This window comes from Molothrus ater, chromosome 7 (genome assembly GCF_012460135.2).
Source record: "Molothrus ater isolate BHLD 08-10-18 breed brown headed cowbird chromosome 7, BPBGC_Mater_1.1, whole genome shotgun sequence".
Taxonomy (NCBI): Eukaryota; Metazoa; Chordata; class Aves; order Passeriformes; family Icteridae; genus Molothrus; species Molothrus ater.
Genome location: NC_050484.2, coordinates 11,617,286 through 11,634,447, shown reverse-complemented (window position 1 = coordinate 11,634,447; position 17,162 = coordinate 11,617,286). Strand labels below are relative to the sequence as shown.

The window sequence follows — 17,162 nt, the reverse complement described above, 5'->3', positions numbered from 1 at the left end:
ACTTTTTCCCTGTGTAGGAACGGGTTGAAGATTACAACACCTGAAGAGCAATTTGTTCTTGTTTCTTCAACTCCGCAGGAAAAGGTGGGCATTTCTACAATTTAACACAGCTTTAGTGATACAGATGAGGCTTTTTCCCCTGCTGTGAAATCAAACTTGGAGAAGGATTGCCTGAGTATTCCCCAGTAATGAAATGTTTCTGCAGCCGAGTGTGCAGGCTGGCTGTACATGGTGCCTGAGTGTAGCAGTTGTTGCAGTGCACAGCACTGTGCTGAGCAGTGCCAGTGGCATGATTGTGCTTGCTGTGAAGGTGAGAGCCGGTGCAAGGACAGGTGCTGCCTAAATTCTGTCATGAACCACTTTCTGTTTCAGACCAAGTGGCTGAGGGCAATAAGCCAAGCAGTGGATCAGGCCCTTAGAGGGACTTCTGACATGATCCTGTATGGAGCTGGTGGGAATGTGCCAAGACAGGAACCTCCTATTTCTCGTAGTGCCAAATACACCTTCTACAAGGACCCTCGATTCAAGGATGCTGTTTATGATGGGAGGTGGCTTTCAGGAAAACCCCATGGAAGGTAAAAGCTTTGGAATGGAGCTGTTGAAACCAAAATGAAGTGGTTGCTGTAGCAATAAGTAGGCTCACTCACAGAAGGTATCTGTAAAGTGCAAAATGAACAGATTATCTTACGTATTTGCATGGGTTTGTATTTCAGAGGGATCCTAAAATGGGCAGATGGACGAATGTACTCTGGGACTTTCCGGACTGGGCTGGAGGATGGGTAAGATATCCTAAGTACTTGTGGAGCCAAGCAAGAAATACTTTTTGTTTTAGGAGCAAACAAAAAAACCTTTTTAATTAAAGGTTTTGCAGTGAATCTTACTGGCCTGTCTTACAACATAGTGATGCATCTTCTCTAGTGTTTTCTTTGCTATATTTCTGGTAGAGCAAAGGTTTAGTAATTTAGCAAAGAGACAAAATCTTGAATTGAGACTTCAGGGTTTGGGTGAAAACTAATGAGAGTATGTGATCTTGATGATGAAGATAACTAGTACAGAGGAGACTAAAAATAGGCTGAATGGAAGGTCTGAACATTATCATGTTATCTGGTGAAACAAATAAAACCACTTGAAAATAACTCAATATATTACACAGCTTTGAATTAATCTGTGGACTTCATTGCTAAGAATCTGCTCAGAACACCGTTGAGGCTGAGAGATTAATTTATTTCCAAAGGCATTTTTATATGCATCTAGTGAGATGCCTGTATTGGGCAGGATAAAAATATGTGAGAAGTCTTACTGACTTTGAGATGTATTTTCAAAATACTGGGTTGGAGGGGAAATTGAAATGGGGTCTGACTGCAGACTGCTTTTTAAAATTCCTCTGGCCTATTGATGTAATGTCAAACTATGAAACAAGATTAGAGCTTTGGTCATTTGTAACTAAGTAACTAATCCTGGAGATTTTAGGGTTGTTGGAGATGGAAATACTGCAAACAAGCCCCAGCCAGAAAGAAATGGATTAGTATTTAGCTGTAATTGCAGAAATTATCAAATGTATATACTTGTATTTCAGCATGCATGTTATAGTCTCAGCAGTTAACAGCAGTGTCATACTGGGAGGACATATTCTGAGGAGAACCTTCAGAACTGGATTTTGATCTCCTCAGGAGATGAAAATCAATAAATACAGTTGTGTATCTCATTCTTTTCAGGTATACTGAAACTGTGAATATTCCTTGTCACTGAGCATTATTGGAAGCTAGCATATTTTGAAAAAATCTTTTCTATAGTAATACATGCCCTTATCTTTCCCTGGAATAGAGTGTACTCGAATTATCAAGAGCTGAAGAAAATAATAAAGGTAGAAGCAGTCTTATGATTTGAAAAGACTCATGGCCTGAGAAAAACACTGCATTGTGGCTGTGAGAGCAGTATTTATAACATGTCACAATCAAACAGGAGAGAGCAGTATGGACTAAATTGACCATCTAGTGATGCTGAATTCTTACTTTCTCTTGTCAAAAACTATCATCTGTGACTGCTGTAGTTAAAGATGCACAAAAATGAGAGAGAGCGTTCTGATTTTAGAATGGCTCTGTGATGTGTATCTGCTCTGTTAATGAAATGTGCTGGTGTTACAGCTGCTTGTGTTCCATCTCTGCCCTGGCAGGTATGGGGAGTACAGAGTGCCTAACAAAGCACTGAATAAAGAGGACCATTATGTGGGATACTGGAAAGAAGGCAAAATGTGTGGGCATGGAGTGTACAGGTAACTTGTGGCACGTGTGTTGCTGGCACTGCATGGCTGCAGGAGAGCAGGGCTGATGCCCTGACCAAGGCTCTGTGTGTAGCTTTCTGACGTTGCAGACTTGTGGTTGTAGTTAGTGTAGCTTATGTTCTGCTTTGCTCACAAATGCTACTTGTACAGTGGTCAGTTATTAATGTCTGCTCTAATGTTGCTGCCACCTGGCAATAAGAGAGGATTCTTTACTCCGAGAGATAAGTATCACCTCCAGTGGCCTTGCTTGTTGGGCAGAGAGTGGCTTTAAAACAATAGAGCATCCAAAGACTTGTATTCAAGGATCACTTTTATCCCAAACATACTTTAACTGTAGTTGCTGTTTGGTGTGGATGTAATGCAATTCCTAGAAGGAAAAAGAGAGGGTTTATCTGTTTGGGGGAAGGAAGCACCCAAGAACTCCCAAACCAGCCCCCCAGCAGAGCAGTAGCTGAAGGACTCTTAGCTGTTGCTGTGTTGTTGCTGTTGCAGCTATGCCACGGGTGAGGTGTATGAAGGGTGTTTCCAGGATAACATGCGGCACGGGCACGGGCTGCTGCGCAGTGGGAAGCTGACCTCTTCTTCTCCCAGTATGTTCATTGGACAGTGGATAATGGACAAGAAGAGTGGTTATGGAGTTTTTGATGATATCACAAGGTAATGCTTCTGGAAATCCTTAAAACTCGGGTATGCAATTGCAAAAAGAGTAGGAAAGGATTTGATTTGTGACTACCAGGAATACTGCGTGTCTTTCTTTCTTCCTAATTGCTGGGCTTTCTGGGCTGATGGTATAAAGAAATGAGTCTAGGAACTGCTTTTAGGTGCTGCTTTTGGAGTGAGTGGTGGAGGGATTGCACTGTTTTTTTCTGTCTTGTTTTCTCTCGTACTCCTGCCTGAAAACTAGCTCTGAGTATGGTGTCTTATTGAGGCATTGTGTTGTGCATGTGCTGAAAGTGTTAAGAATTCACGTGAGGAGTATTCTTTCATCTCAGGCCTATGAGACTGGGTTGTTCAGTGGCAGATAATGGTGCTCATGAACTTCAACTCATGCTCAAGTTTTCCATTGGCTTATTCTGCCAATGCAGTGGAGGGAAGATGCTTCCTCTCAGGGCAGATTACTGAAATGATGGTCTCAGAGACAGACTTGCACTAAATATGTGCAGTAAATGAACCCTGAGCACACATCAATATAATCTGTCTTTCTGTCACCAATTTAATGGTTGTTTTTCTGGAAAGAGCTTTTGGTGAATGCCCAGGGAACTGTTGTTGGTTAACTGAATGCCCACTTGAAAACCCAAGCAGGCAAAAGTCTGGAGTGTAAAGGGGAGATGTTTTTCTGGAACAGAGCTGTTGTAACATCTCTAGGTATTTCCTCATGTTGGTTTTGCACTTAGTCTTGCTCAGGGCTGGTGGTTGTTCTTATTCTGTGGTGCCAAGACGTGTCTGCGTACTTTCTTTAGTCATTTATTTTCCTAGGACAAATAGATACCAGCTTTTCTTGCAAATCCTCTCACCTCCAGAATTTGTAAATGCAATGTTAGTTCATGGTGAAGGAGGAGTGTGGCATTTGCTTTTCACTCCAGCACTACTCAAACATGAGTGAGCTGCCCTGATGTAGTTTTGCTTCTAGTCTCAGGGAGGTAATCTGTGTATCTTTGTGTCCTCAGGATTTGTTTTCTGCACTTGTTCTGCAGCCCAGACAAAAAAGGAATATCTGCAGACACTATTGCCTGCTGTCATTTTTGCAAAACAGTTATTTGAACAAGTTGGACTTTGAGTTTCCATCCCAGTAGCTGAGCATGCAGAATCTCTCCAAGGGGCCTTCACCCAGCAGAGGCCTCTGTAGCTGGCAGGATGAATCATCAGAGAAGCTTCCTGCCACCCTATGGGGCCAGTCAGCTGGGAAGCACTCCTGAGCTTAGTTTAATAGTTGGCTTACTCTCTTTACTATAAACATAGTTTTTCCTGGGTACATTTAAAGGAAAATGCTTGGTAAAAAGCAGAATTGTATCAAATCAATGACTAGTTTCCCTCTAAAAGCAGAAAAAAAGGCCTTGAGAAGTTAATTTTTTATTAATTGCATGGGGAAAATGTCACATTCTCTTTCAGAACAACTGGAAAAATAGGTTGTTTGGAAATATTTGAGACTTGCACTAAGTTTCAAACAACTCTAGCCTGACATCTATGCACTTATAAAGAAAAAAAAGTATTTTAAATAGTCTGAAAGAGTATGATGTTTATTTGTAAGCAATCTTTAATTGTATAATAATTTTTTTATGTTGTGACCTTTGTTAGGCTGTTATATAGAAACTTGGTACAATATGATGTGTTTCTTTACAATATTTGTCCTCTTAATATTTCAAAAACGTCATGTATGACTTTCTAGGTCTCCGTCCTATTCCCCAAGAAGAATAGCTTGGTTTCTTTTGATTTTTTTATTCTCTTTAGTTTGAGCCATCAGACTTTAGGTAAAAGAAATAAAAACTTTGGCAAAAGAAGCTGCTCAAGTTCCTTGGGACGTGCAGTGGGCTTAACAGGGCTGCAGCACTGTTTCAGCTTATCAGCTTGCTTGGATATGGCCAATTTGAAATGTGAATTGGGAAAGAAAGTTCACACTAATTTATTTGTATCAAAAAGAGTCTGGTGAACCTCAACTGACAGACCCAAAGCAAGTGCTCTATGATGCTCTTCTAAGGATTTCTGTAATGGTCATTGTGGCTGTAAAGCCAAAGAAAGACTAGAGATGTACTATTTAGGCTCTGTTTTTCCCACTTCATTTTTCTTCAGAGGAGAAAAGTATATGGGAATGTGGCAAGATGATGTTTGCCAAGGCAATGGTGTTGTGGTTACTCAGTTTGGACTGTATTACGAAGGAGCCTTCAGCAGCAACAAAATGATGGTGAGTTGGATACCAGACCCTGGGCTTAGGGACTTCTCCTCTAAGTGTGGCAGCTTTCTGAGGCACATGAGCGTGTGTTAGGCTGTGGAAGCTTTCTGTTCTTCTAATCTTCTATTGCCCATGCTTTTAGAATTGCCTTTATTGTCCCTGCTCTTACCTAGGACTACTTCAGAAAGAGCTTAAAAATTACCATTTGCTAAGAATTAATAACAGGTTTTCTAAAGTGCATCTTTAGATCTGTGGTCTGCCCTTCTGTTATAATTACTGCTTTGTGTTCTTTGTGATTCTTTTTGTAGGGGACTGGAATTCTGCTTTCTGAGGATGATACAGTCTATGAGGGGGAATTTTCAGATAACTGGACTCTGAGTGGAAAGGTCAGTATTACAGTTGTCACTTGTAAACTGTTAACCATCCAAGAAAATAAAAAGGTTGGCATTTGGTTCCCAAATGGATTTTAGTTAAATTTTTTTATTATCTTTTCTCAAGGGAACACTGACCTTGCCAAATGGAGATTATATTGAAGGTCTCTTCAGTGGAGAGTGGGGATCTGGAATAAAAATCACAGGAACCTACTTCAAACCTAGTTTGTATGAGAATGAGAAGGACAAGCCTAAAGCACTGTGAGTGTTGAATAATAAATAATTATTATTTTAAATAATAAATATGGTTCAGTATTACTTAGGAACAGAACAATTGTCTTTTTTCAAAGACCGGTCAAAAATACTTCTTCCAAAGAAACAGTGAAAACATTATGAAAACATTTTTCCTCTTTCTTGCTGCTCAAGAAATAAAGTAAGATAAACATACTGTTATAGTTATTCTTGTTTTAATTACTACTTGAATATGCAAATGGTGGCATGAAATTACAGGACAGCTGATGTGCTGCTACTGTGCTGTAGGAGTCTAAATTTTTTTTGTTTATGTTGGAGCTGACTGATAGAACCTGAGTTCACAGCTGCTGCCGACTTCTGAGCTCCTGAGAAAGACTTAAGTTCCATTAGAATGGTTAAGTTAATCACAGACCTCCCTGCCTTCTGCCACTTACTTAGTTAGCAAATTAATGAATTAAGTGTGTCATTTACAATGCCAGTGGGGATATATTTGGACAGAATTGACTAGATCCTCCACCTCTTCCAAACAGTGTGTAAGAAAGTAGAAGGTTGCTGATTTGCTGAAGAGCATTTTAATACCGTGGCAAAGATCACTTTGAAAAGTATCCATAAACCCCTCTGTATAGCAGATGCCTTAGGGCAATTTGCTTAATTATTTCTGGGGGAAAAAACCAAAACATGTTGAAGTTCTAATTGATATATCTTTGAGTAAAAGAAAGCAAAGTAAAGAGTTGATGGTGAGATGTTGCTATGTGGTAGCACCATGTAATGGTTTAGCAATTGCTGTATGGGATTCAGTGTCTTGGAAACATGCTCTGAAATTTCAGATTAAAATGGGAAACACAGCTCTAATATTTTTACATAGATTACTTGTCAGTTGGCTTCCTGAAGCTTTCACTGGTAATTTCTTCTGACAGTGCTGACACCTACAACAGCATGCAAGTTAAGCAGGCCTCCCTGCTGAACTGAACACTTGCAGCTTTTGCAGCTGTCTGCTTTTTACCCCAGTAGGGAGTCTATGAATAAATGTATATACATATTTTTGAGGATTGCTTGTGAAATAAGGGTTTCATCTATCCTCTTCTGACTGTCTTCAAGTTGAAAAATCTTCTGGTATAATTTCTGAAAAGGCTTAGAGCCTACTTTTTCTGCTTTGTGAAACTGGCAGCATGGGGAAATTACCCGTGTTGCTAGTTCTCATCTCAAATATGCTGGAAGAAATATTAATGAGAGATCTGACGATTTCTGACACTGGATTTAAATCAAGATAGACCTGTTAACCCTGACAGCACTTGTTTCAAGAAAGCTTTTCAAAGCCGTAAATTTCATTATATGTCTGAGATATCTTTATATACATGCAAAGAAGAGCTCTTGTTTTCTTCTGGCTATAGATGATCCCTGAGCATTGTCTGGCAGTGAAAGGATGCCTGAGCTGGTTTTGCTCTCTATCAGCACATCCCTAACATGCCCTGCAGCATTATGTGTAGCTACTACTCTAGGGTCAGAAGCTGTGTAGCCATCCTTGGTATTTATGTGGGTAGCTGTGCTACTTGTACACTCCAGGACAGAGAGATACTTGGGACTTACTTGTGTGTGTCCTTGCTGTACAAATGTGTCCTGAGACTTCTGATTGAATACCAGTGATAAAGATAAGCACCAGCCCTTTGTTGTACCATTTCATGGAAGGCTGCAAGAAAGAGTAAAACTAACAAGGTTCATAGCTGTCCTCTAATGTAGGTATTAGTAGTAGGCTCTAACTTTATTCTTAGTGATAAAACTTGGTTCACAGTAGAGTCTGTTAAGTTTCTCAGCTTTTGGTAAAACGGTGTGAGAGATGAGATTGACATTAGCCATGGGTGGTTTTCAAGCTCAATGTGCTGTTTCATTGCTATTTGATTTTAACAGACCCACTGGTCATTTTATTAGGCGGAAACTTGGGATCCTGGCAGTGTCCCCTGATGAGAAATGGAAGGCAGTATTTGAAGAGTGCTGGAACCAGCTTGGCTGTGAGAGCCCTGGCCAGGGGGACAGATGGAAGGCTTGGGACAACATTGCGGTGGCTCTGACCACCAACCGACGGCAGCACAAAGACAGGTTGGCTCCTAGAGAATGTGTCACCAAGCAAAAGAGGATGGACAGGGAAACTGCAATTGCACTCAGCTCTAAACTTGAAACTGGCTGTAAAGTTTTAGTTAAAACAGCAGCAAATCCCAAGTGAAATCATAACCTTACTGCTCTGCACTACAAACCCTTTCAGGGACATGCTGATGTTTATTACTAGTTGAGTTGTTAATGTCAGGGGTTTTTCCCCATTGTGTGTCTCAACCTGTACAATGTCTGTCTTTTTAAACTACAGCCCAGAATTACTGAGCCGCTCACATACTCAGACACTGGAAAGTTTGGAGTTCATTCCACAACACATTGGTGCCTTCACCCTGGAAAAATATGAAAATATAAAAAAATATTTGATAAAGGTATTGTGACTGAAATGCTCACATAATAAGGCATGACAAGCTCACTTTGTAATAGCTTTTCTAATTACTTCCATATTTGCACTCTTGTAATCCATAGTTCATGTTTGCTCATCACTTAATGTATTGAAGTCCACAACTAAGACTAAAATAATTGAATACCTAATGAATGATCTCTTAAAGTCACTTTCTCTTCAGTTACTGTTTTCATTCTTTAATGTTGGATCCCAGCAAAGCATCTTGAAATACTTGCTAATTTTTGCATGTTGATTTTAAGAGTACTGGGCAGATGACTAGTCCAAGTAGTAGCACAAGTTCTTGTACTGTCTTGACTTCTATAAATTGTGTTTCGATGACACAGAAATTTTATAATCCAAATGACAATTTGTTAAATATAGCTCATTTTTGAGATACTTGTAATATTTTCTTAAAAGCCTGTTGTTGGATCTTTTACCCATCTGTCTTGGATTCCATTTTTTTTAATTTGTTTGCCATTGACCTATCTGACTGGCCAATTAATATTCATTGTCTCAGGCTTGTGATACTCCTCTGCATCCCTTGGGCAAGCTGGTGGAAACTCTGGTGGCTGTCTACAGAATGACCTATGTTGGTGTAGGAGCCAATCGACGACTGCTGCAGGAGGCTGTAAGGGAGATCAAGTCCTACCTCAAACGCATCTTCCAGTTGGTCAGGTAATGAGACTCATTTCCAAGTCAAACTGCTGCTGAATTCATGAAAGCTGCCCCATGTACTGAAGCTGTCTAGTGTTGTACAGTTCAAAGGTGCTGGCACCCCTTTATTTTGGGGGTTGCTTGTATTTTCCTATCTTTCTAAGGAGTCTTGAATATTTTGTCGAAAATGGAAAAACTAAACTCTTTACACCTAGTGTGTTACGTCGTACATTGTATTTCAAAATGTGGCTGTAAGCAGCTCACCTGGAGTATGGATTTACAGTTTAGTGTCTGTGGATATTGGTGCTGTGCAAAGACAGTGTTCAAAGGGTATAGAACACTAGTGAGGATAGGGAATCCCAGTGTATTCCATGAAGTTCTTACCAATATGGCATTACAGTTCTTAACAATGGATGAACAATCTTCCTATGAAGAGCTGGCTTAGATTCTTGAGAATAATTACAGCTTTAATTGTGTCCTGCCAATCTGAAAGCAGAAATACTCCAAATTACTAACAATTAGAAGCCTCATCTGGAGGGAAGTGATGTTAATGTAGGAAAGGTGTCCTTTTAGGGGTTGGCCTTCCTACGTTTTCCTCCAGGAAGCTGGTACTCTGTGTGTGTTACCTGTGCTGTCTTAGCCCACCATATATTATTTTTGCTGTCTATTTTCTCTCCAGTCTTGCCTTTGTGCTGAGATCTGTGGAAACGTGTTGATGTGACCTCAAATGCTTGTACGTGTGTTGCCTTTTAGGTTCTTGTTTCCTGATCTCCCGGAAGAGGGCAGCACAATTCCATTTCTGACAACGGAACCAAAAGGAAGGCGATCGTTTTGCAGTGGGAAATCTGATTCCAGATCAGAATCTCCTGAGCCAGGGTACATAAAGGAAAAACAAGTAAAAACTAATAAAGCCTTTATTTTATTTGTTGCCTTTTTTTTCATCTTTGGGGGAAGAAAGATAAGCAATAATTCAACTGGTGGATCTAAGCAGCGGTTTTTCTTCCCCTTGGGTTCTGATGACAGTTTCTGATAAGCAAACTTCCATGTTATGATTGTAATAAGCATTTCATGTTTGTCCGTGCAGTGGTTCTTTACCTAAAACAAAATTTGCTTTTGTCTGTTATGGGTAAGTAAGTTAAGGCTTGGGCCTGGGCTTCAGAAAAGCATTTTGGATAAGAGCACTGGAGATAATTTACAATCTTATCAGAGCTGCTATTTGATGGATTTGTACTTATTTTTTTACTCTTATCCCTCATAGAATAGGCTTGTGTTACATGAAAGATTTGTTCCAATGATTTCATTCAATTTTTATAGATAATTAGGTTTTTTATGTCTTCCTTTGCAAACCACCCCTTGTGGTTTTTTTGTTGCAGCTATGTGGTAACCAGTTTTGGCTTGCTGCTCCCTGTTTTACTGCCACGCCTCTATCCCCCTCTGTTTATGCTGTATGCCTTGGACAACGAGCGTGAGGAGGACATTTACTGGGAATGCGTTTTGCGCCTAAACAAACAAACTGATCTGGCTCTTCTCAGCTTCCTGGGGGTGCAAGCGTGAGTACAGCAAAACAGAAACTGGAACAGGTTATGGCACGTTATTAGGTAAAGCAACTAAAACAAAGCCCCAGCTTTCTCAAGTATTTTCTCTGATTTAAATGCATCTAGACACATCTTCAAGCTAATTAGAAGGGTTGACAGTGAATCAGACCTTCCCTCTTCCAAAACAGGGAGGTGGAAGGGATGAGAAGGAGGTAAAGATTGATGTTGCTCCAAAATCAGAGACATTTCAAATTACAGCTTCCTGGGTACCTGTGGGAGGTGTAGTTGATCCTGGAGGAAGGGCTGTTGTGTCCAGAACATGATGACTTCATTCCTGTAATGCGAAAAATACATTAAGACTACATTTTCTCAGTGGACTCTGTTCGGTTTTTTGCAGGAAGTTTTGGCCAGGAACTGTGTCCATCCTTGGAGAGAGTAGAAAGGTATGTTCATTGGGCCTTGTTTACATGTTTTGCCCGGTGCTTCTTTCAAGAAACTGAAATCATCAAAGTGATCAAAGAATTTTTTGCCAGGCTCTTTGCTTAAGATATGCCATGTTATTATATTTCCCTTAAGTTTGCCTACTATTTAAATACTATAGTAATGACTTAGCAGGGACACTGGACTGGATGATCTCCAGAGGTCCCTTCCAGCCCCAGCCATTCTGTGATTTCTTACAGTGGCCATCAGGCCAGCTTTGTCACTCACTCACTGACTTGGTAATGAATTCAAGAGACCTTTGCTTGGTCTCCAGTTATGAAAGTGTGAGAATGAAAGTCTAGCTAGGAGATTTTCAAGCTGCTTAATTAAGACAGTTATATCATTATATACTTTCTAATTAGAAAAAATGTATAGTTTACATTCTTAATCATTATCTTGTTGAGAGGCTGAACACTGAACAGTGGGGGTGCTGAACCTGTCTGATAAGTCTTACCATGATTACACAGGTATCATCAAACACAAAAGATGCCTGCTTTGCCTCTGCTGTTGAATGTTTACAGCAAATCAGGTAATTCTTTGTAATTTGTCTTTCAGTGTTTCACTGTTCCTGCTACAGTAGCATCTGGTTTATTGACTGGGATCCTTTACATGTCACCCTTTTTTGTTCACCTTTGTAAAAGAAGTCACTAAGACATTTTCCAGTTCTGAGTAAAGATGCAATTTCTCCTGCTGGGGAATGAAGTGTTGCCTCATGAACATGACTGAAAGTGGTGTGTAGGGCACCATTTAGAATCAAAGGCATAAGGATGTCTATCAAAGACACATGTGAATTTCCAAAAAGCTGTGGTCAAGTGACCTGAGCATGGGAGGCTTTTCTCTGTCTGCTCTGCAAGAATTTAAGAAATTAGGAATATTTTAGAAAGGAATTTTTCCCCTTTTACTACTATAGTAAAACACCATAAAAGTGTGAAGAGAGTCTCCCTTGCAGTAGTTTGCCTTGGTGTGGTGCTTGTAACGTGGGTCCTGTGCAGCCTTGGCAGCCCTGGCTGCTGCAGTGTCAATGTCTGACTGACCTCCATGGGCACAGGGAGGGCCACGCTGGCCAGCAAGCCCTTCCTAATTTAGATGCAGATCTCTCACTTCTTACTGTTATCCTGATTTGCTTTTGCTCTCCAAACAGTACCACATTTACCCCAGCTGACAAACTGAAGGTGATCCAGCAGACTTTTGAAGAGATCTCCCAGAGTGTACTTGAGACCCTTCAGGAAGATTTTCTGTGGTCCATGGATGACTTATTTCCTGTTTTCCTCTATGTGGTGCTACGAGCCAGGTAGGCACCAAGGGTGGCATCAGTCATAAGTGAGCATAGGCAGGACAAGGACTTCTGTGTTAAACACTCCTGCTGCTTGTTATAGGATTAGTTACTGGCTTTTTGTAACTATAAATTCTCCAATTTCACTGTTTGCTTTGGTCTGAAAAAGTCTTGAACAGTCTTTATTGTGAAAAGGCCCTGAATTCAGAATTAAGAAGCATTATACTGGCAACTTGTGTTCCCATGTTCACTTTCCCACTCTCACATGTGGCAGGATAAGGAATTTGGGGTCTGAGGTGCACTTAATTGAAGACCTGATGGATCCCTATCTCCAGCATGGGGAGCAAGGCATCATGTTCACTACCTTGAAGGTATGAAAATTATTCAGAGTTATTAAAGGCTTTCTTTGGAAATAATCAGCTTTTAGCAATGAAGATCAGCTTAGGACAATTATATGAACATTAGGCTATAACTTCTTCGATTTTATTTGAAATTTTTTACTAGGATAGGCAAGGAAATTTAATGTAAAGTTTTGGCTAACCTCCTAATTGCAGGTACCTCTAAGAAAAATGGTGTAATGTGCAAATGTGGATTACTCAAAAATAATATTGGTTACTGTTGGAGTGTTCTAAATGCTCACTTGTCATTCCCCTGCAACTTAACAAGCCTTACTCTCCCTATAAAAATTTAAATGAAGTGTTTCTTTGGAGATTAGCCATTCCATTAAAGTTTAAGTCTAACATTACATCAAGACTTTCCAAGAATGCAGTTTTAGGGGGAAAAAAACCACTCTGTCACTCTCCACATTTTTTAAGTATTCTTATCTTTTTAAGTATGGGAAAAGGAAGAGAGTGTGTTTGGAAGAAGATCCTCTTATACACTAAGACATTCATAATAGAAATACATTGTTTTGGTACCTCAAAACTGTTTATCACGTGGATCTTGGGACAAGTCAGCAGTGTGGAGCCTTTTAGTGGTGTTGTTTTGGAGGGAGGCTGTTAATCTCAAGTTTAAGGAAAAATCTTAAACTGAAGTGTTAGGTTATCATGATTGTATTTTCTGTCTGTGCAAACTCAAAAAAGTTGAGTTCTAGAGGATTTTTTTAAAGACCTATTAGTTTCATAATGTGACCAAAAAGGAAGGTTTGCATTGGTTCAAATTTACTAAGGAACCTACATGGTGGAAGCCAAAGTAGAATCTAATTTGCCATGAGTGCAAATGTTGTCTGAGACATTATATTAAGTTTCTGATCCTGGCTGACCTGAGCCAGTGCATATTTGAGCCAGCATTAAGAAGTGAATAACTCTCAACAGGCAGTCAGGGTGATGGAAACCTTTGCTTTTCATTCTGAGTGCTTTTGAAATGCTTCATCCCTGCATCCTGGTCCTGTAAAAAATATTTTCTATTTTTGAGTCCTTCTGTCAAAGGGCAAAGAGAGACTTGTAACCAAAAATACGCTTTCATCTTGGCATAGTGGGAGCTGTGAAAGTATTAAGTCCCAAATCATGCTATCTTGCTTGATTAGGTGTTGGATGTAATTTGTAACTTAGTCTCTTGTTGCTCATTTTGCTAGCTCACGTATCAGAAGGTTCTCATGTGTTGAGTGCCACTGTAGCATCACTGCTTGTAGAGAGCCTTGTCCTCCGTTTTCTTGCATAGAAAAAAAATCAACCTTTTTGTGTGTGATGCTTTGCTGTGAACTGGCAATTGTGCTAATCTGAACTTTGTTTTAATTCAGGCATGTTACTACCAGATTCAACACGAAAAGCTTACCTAGACCATCATTCACAACCTGCCTCTGTGGGATAATCTGCTCAGTGGAACTTCACTAATAACCACTTCTTTCCTGAAATGGCCCTTAGAAATTCCTTGGTTATAGTTTTGCTGCTACAGATGAAAATATTCAGTTATTTCTTCTGAACTCACAGTTCTAAGATTCAACTGAATCAAGACTGCAGCCAGAAGCTTTCTGTGAAGTGGTGATGAAGTTAAAGACTTGGTTTGTCAAGTACCTACCAAGAAGAAATACTTTCCTATTCTAACAGAAAGATAATTTACTCCTTTTACATTAACCGTGCTGCACAAAGGCATGGCACCTACATAGAACACATGTGAGAGTCTGGGCCGCATGGCTTCCAAAGCAGTGGGTTTGTTTTTATTATTCCTGGTTTGTCAGCAGAAATGTTTAAAGGGAATGAATTGCATCACAGAACCATTTGGTCTTCCTGAATTAAGTTGTATGTTTGTTTATTTAAGAAAATAGAAATATGTTAGTATTTATAATGGGTACCTATAGTCTGTTTGGCGATAACGGTTTTGAGGTATCTGTGTTGAACAGCATTGCTGAATGCAGTATTCATGTGCTGTTGTGGAAATAATCACACTGTTATGGACTTCCCTATTTACTAGAATTGTAAATATACAGGCATTTACCATTCTTTCTGTTTATGAAATAAATAAAAGGCACCGACCACTTCAGATTTTGGCACTGAATGAAATGCTGTGCAGTGTTCAGTTTGCTTACCCTGAGGACAGACGCTGTCTCTGTCAGCCCTTGTGGGCTGAGGGAGAGGTGAGAAGGGTGAAGGGTGCTCTTACACAGATCTGCTGGGTTGGCCTTGGTTAACACCAGGTGCCCACCAGGCTCCTCTCTCACTCCCCTCCTCAGCAGCAGGTGATGTCCAGTCCCTTCCTGGGAAGCAGGGCTTAGCATGCAGAGCTGTTGCCTCAGAAGCGAACTCCTGGCACCAATGCCAAGCTCTTCCACTGCAGGGAAGCTCCTGGGCAGTTCACCCTGCAGGCTGCATTGGGGTGGCTGCTCCAGTGGGTTTGGAACTCTTCTGTCACTCCTGGTTCTGCCTGTGCCAAGCCAGAGCTGCCTCTGAGGCAGAGCTTCAGTGCTTCCATGCTTCCCACTCGGAGCAGGACACACTAGGCTGTCTCTCCTGGCACTAATTACAAGGTGTTCCCCTTTGGGAAAGGTCCCTGCAGTCCCTTAGCACGATCCTGATCACACCTGCTGGAGCACTTCACCTCGGAGGCTGCAGAGAAGAAGTCGTTTCCCTGGGGAATCTGTGAGTGTGTGTGTGTGTGTTCTGTGGTTTATGGCTAACTTCACTCATACCAATAACACTGGTGGATAGCTAGAGTATTGTAGGTGCCAGGACTGACTCAAAAAAAAAAAAAACCAGAGGGGAAATGTACATTACAGAATGTTATAATAGCTTAAGTTATGTTAGACTCCATAGATAATGCTTATCATATTTTGAAGTAATGGTCATGGCTTGTATATTGGCATCTAAACGGAAAGAACCCGTATGCCAAAATACTGTTGTGTTGAACAACAGCTGCAATGTAGCAGTTTTCATAATAAAGTAAAAGTAGTTGGTCTTTTCAAAATTATTTCTAGTTTTATCAGAGAAGGGGAAAGGGTAATTCTGGAATGATGATATTTAAAAACTACTGTTAGGTTGCAACAGACTATAGTGATGAGAAAATACAGAGTGGACTTCATGTTTACAAGCAACTTAGTGTTGGCTTAATCTTATTTTTTAAATTACACTGAATAATTAAAGGAGAGATAAGCAATAATATGAATAAAAGGGATGCTATAAAAAGCTAACTTGAGAAGGGGGGAAGACACAACTAGAGGTGAAGAGCATAATGAAGGATAAGGCAGAATTCAAACACTTCATCTTGCACTAGATTTAGCCTTTCCATGCAATCATCTCTGGTAACTCCATGTAAAAAAATAACTGAAGCCTGTAGGAGCAGACCTGCCCTTTAGAATGGGGCTATGCTGAACAGCTGAGTAAAGCAATGGCAATTTTCATCTGTAGAAGATCTGAGTTCAGGATTTATTTGCCTTTTGTGGGAGTCATAACCATGAAAAACAGATTTGGAATTGGTTTTTTCCCCTGTAACTGCTTTGAATTAGCCTTTTTTAAAATTTGGATATTTCAGAAGAAAGGATTTTAATATTACATTTTGTTTCATATGAAGTCCCAGATTGATTTTGTGCCTTAAACAAAAAATGTAACAAGAAATGAGAAATTCTTCCATATTATTTCTGCTTTTCAAGAACAAGGTGTAGCTATGAATATGTAGAACTTAAATGGTGTAACTTCATTGGCTGTGAATGGTGCAAAGCTGAGAACTACAAAACCCAAAGGCTACATCTGCCTTTACATATATAAACACAGAGAGGGGTATGTATGTATATGCTCAATCTCTTAGAAAAAGTAATGGTATCACGTATGAATTGAGCTTGGCTGAATTAGAGAAGCAGACAGTCTGGGCTGGATTATTTTGGGTCCTTCTGATATATAGCTCAGTTATTAGCTGAAGAGAATCCCTGGATTAAATGTGCTTCTGACACAGATTCCACTTTACAGCCGATCTGGGCTGGGATGCGTTAGGAAATCAGTACAGAGCAGCTTTGATTTGTGTATTGCTGTAACTAACAAAGAAATGAGTTAACCTGCAGGACCTTTAGGACCTTTCCAGCTGGATTGCTTCAGGGTAATTACTTTTTTCTTTTTTTTTTTTTTTCCTCTTTAATGGAAAGCCAGGTATTTCCTGTGCTGCAGCAGAAATCCTGTAACCAGCCACAGAAGATCAACCCTGGTGTTGCAGATTCTCACTGCAATCACAGGCACAGTAGCTGCAGACAGACCCCAAGTGATGAGCACCCTATTGACTGGGAAAGTTGATGAGAATAAGAAGCTATTTAGGTGAAAGATGATGTACAGTAGTTTTTTATGCAAGAAAAGGGTTAAGGGGATTTGTTCTCTTCTCCCTGGTAATGAGTAGTTCTAAGGTTAGGTTTCTGCGGATTAGAAAGGAGAGGATGTCCATAGATTAGCTGGGGCAGTGAGGTTACTTGCTGTACTAACATCCAACAAATACTCTTTCCCTCTGGAAATTCTACATGAGCTGAAC

The 17,162-nt window shown here is 40.2% G+C and overlaps 1 protein-coding gene across 2 annotated transcripts in view; it reads left to right on the top strand.

Annotated features, from left to right (window-relative positions):
* ALS2 (alsin Rho guanine nucleotide exchange factor ALS2) overlaps positions 1 to 14,699 on the top strand; it is a 37,077-nt gene extending 22,378 nt beyond the window's left edge. The window contains exons 17-34 of one of the 2 annotated variants that reach the window (XM_036386704.2): positions 18 to 84; positions 373 to 575; positions 714 to 779; positions 2,174 to 2,272; positions 2,774 to 2,938; positions 5,069 to 5,180; positions 5,477 to 5,554; positions 5,667 to 5,800; positions 7,718 to 7,885; positions 8,148 to 8,265; positions 8,797 to 8,954; positions 9,687 to 9,809; positions 10,307 to 10,483; positions 10,866 to 10,911; positions 11,416 to 11,477; positions 12,090 to 12,239; positions 12,496 to 12,592; positions 13,960 to 14,699. In XM_036386704.2, the coding sequence (XP_036242597.1) occupies positions 18 to 84; positions 373 to 575; positions 714 to 779; positions 2,174 to 2,272; positions 2,774 to 2,938; positions 5,069 to 5,180; positions 5,477 to 5,554; positions 5,667 to 5,800; positions 7,718 to 7,885; positions 8,148 to 8,265; positions 8,797 to 8,954; positions 9,687 to 9,809; positions 10,307 to 10,483; positions 10,866 to 10,911; positions 11,416 to 11,477; positions 12,090 to 12,239; positions 12,496 to 12,592; positions 13,960 to 13,998 (2,062 nt within the window). In that variant the 3' untranslated portion in view covers positions 13,999 to 14,699. Of the gene's footprint in view, positions 1 to 17; positions 85 to 372; positions 576 to 713; positions 780 to 2,173; positions 2,273 to 2,773; positions 2,939 to 5,068; positions 5,181 to 5,476; positions 5,555 to 5,666; positions 5,801 to 7,696; positions 7,886 to 8,147; positions 8,266 to 8,796; positions 8,955 to 9,686; positions 9,810 to 10,306; positions 10,484 to 10,865; positions 10,912 to 11,415; positions 11,478 to 12,089; positions 12,240 to 12,495; positions 12,593 to 13,959 lie in introns of both variants that reach the window. The other variant, XM_036386703.2, reaches the window with a different exon arrangement.
* The last annotated feature ends 2,463 nt before the right edge of the window (positions 14,700 to 17,162 follow it).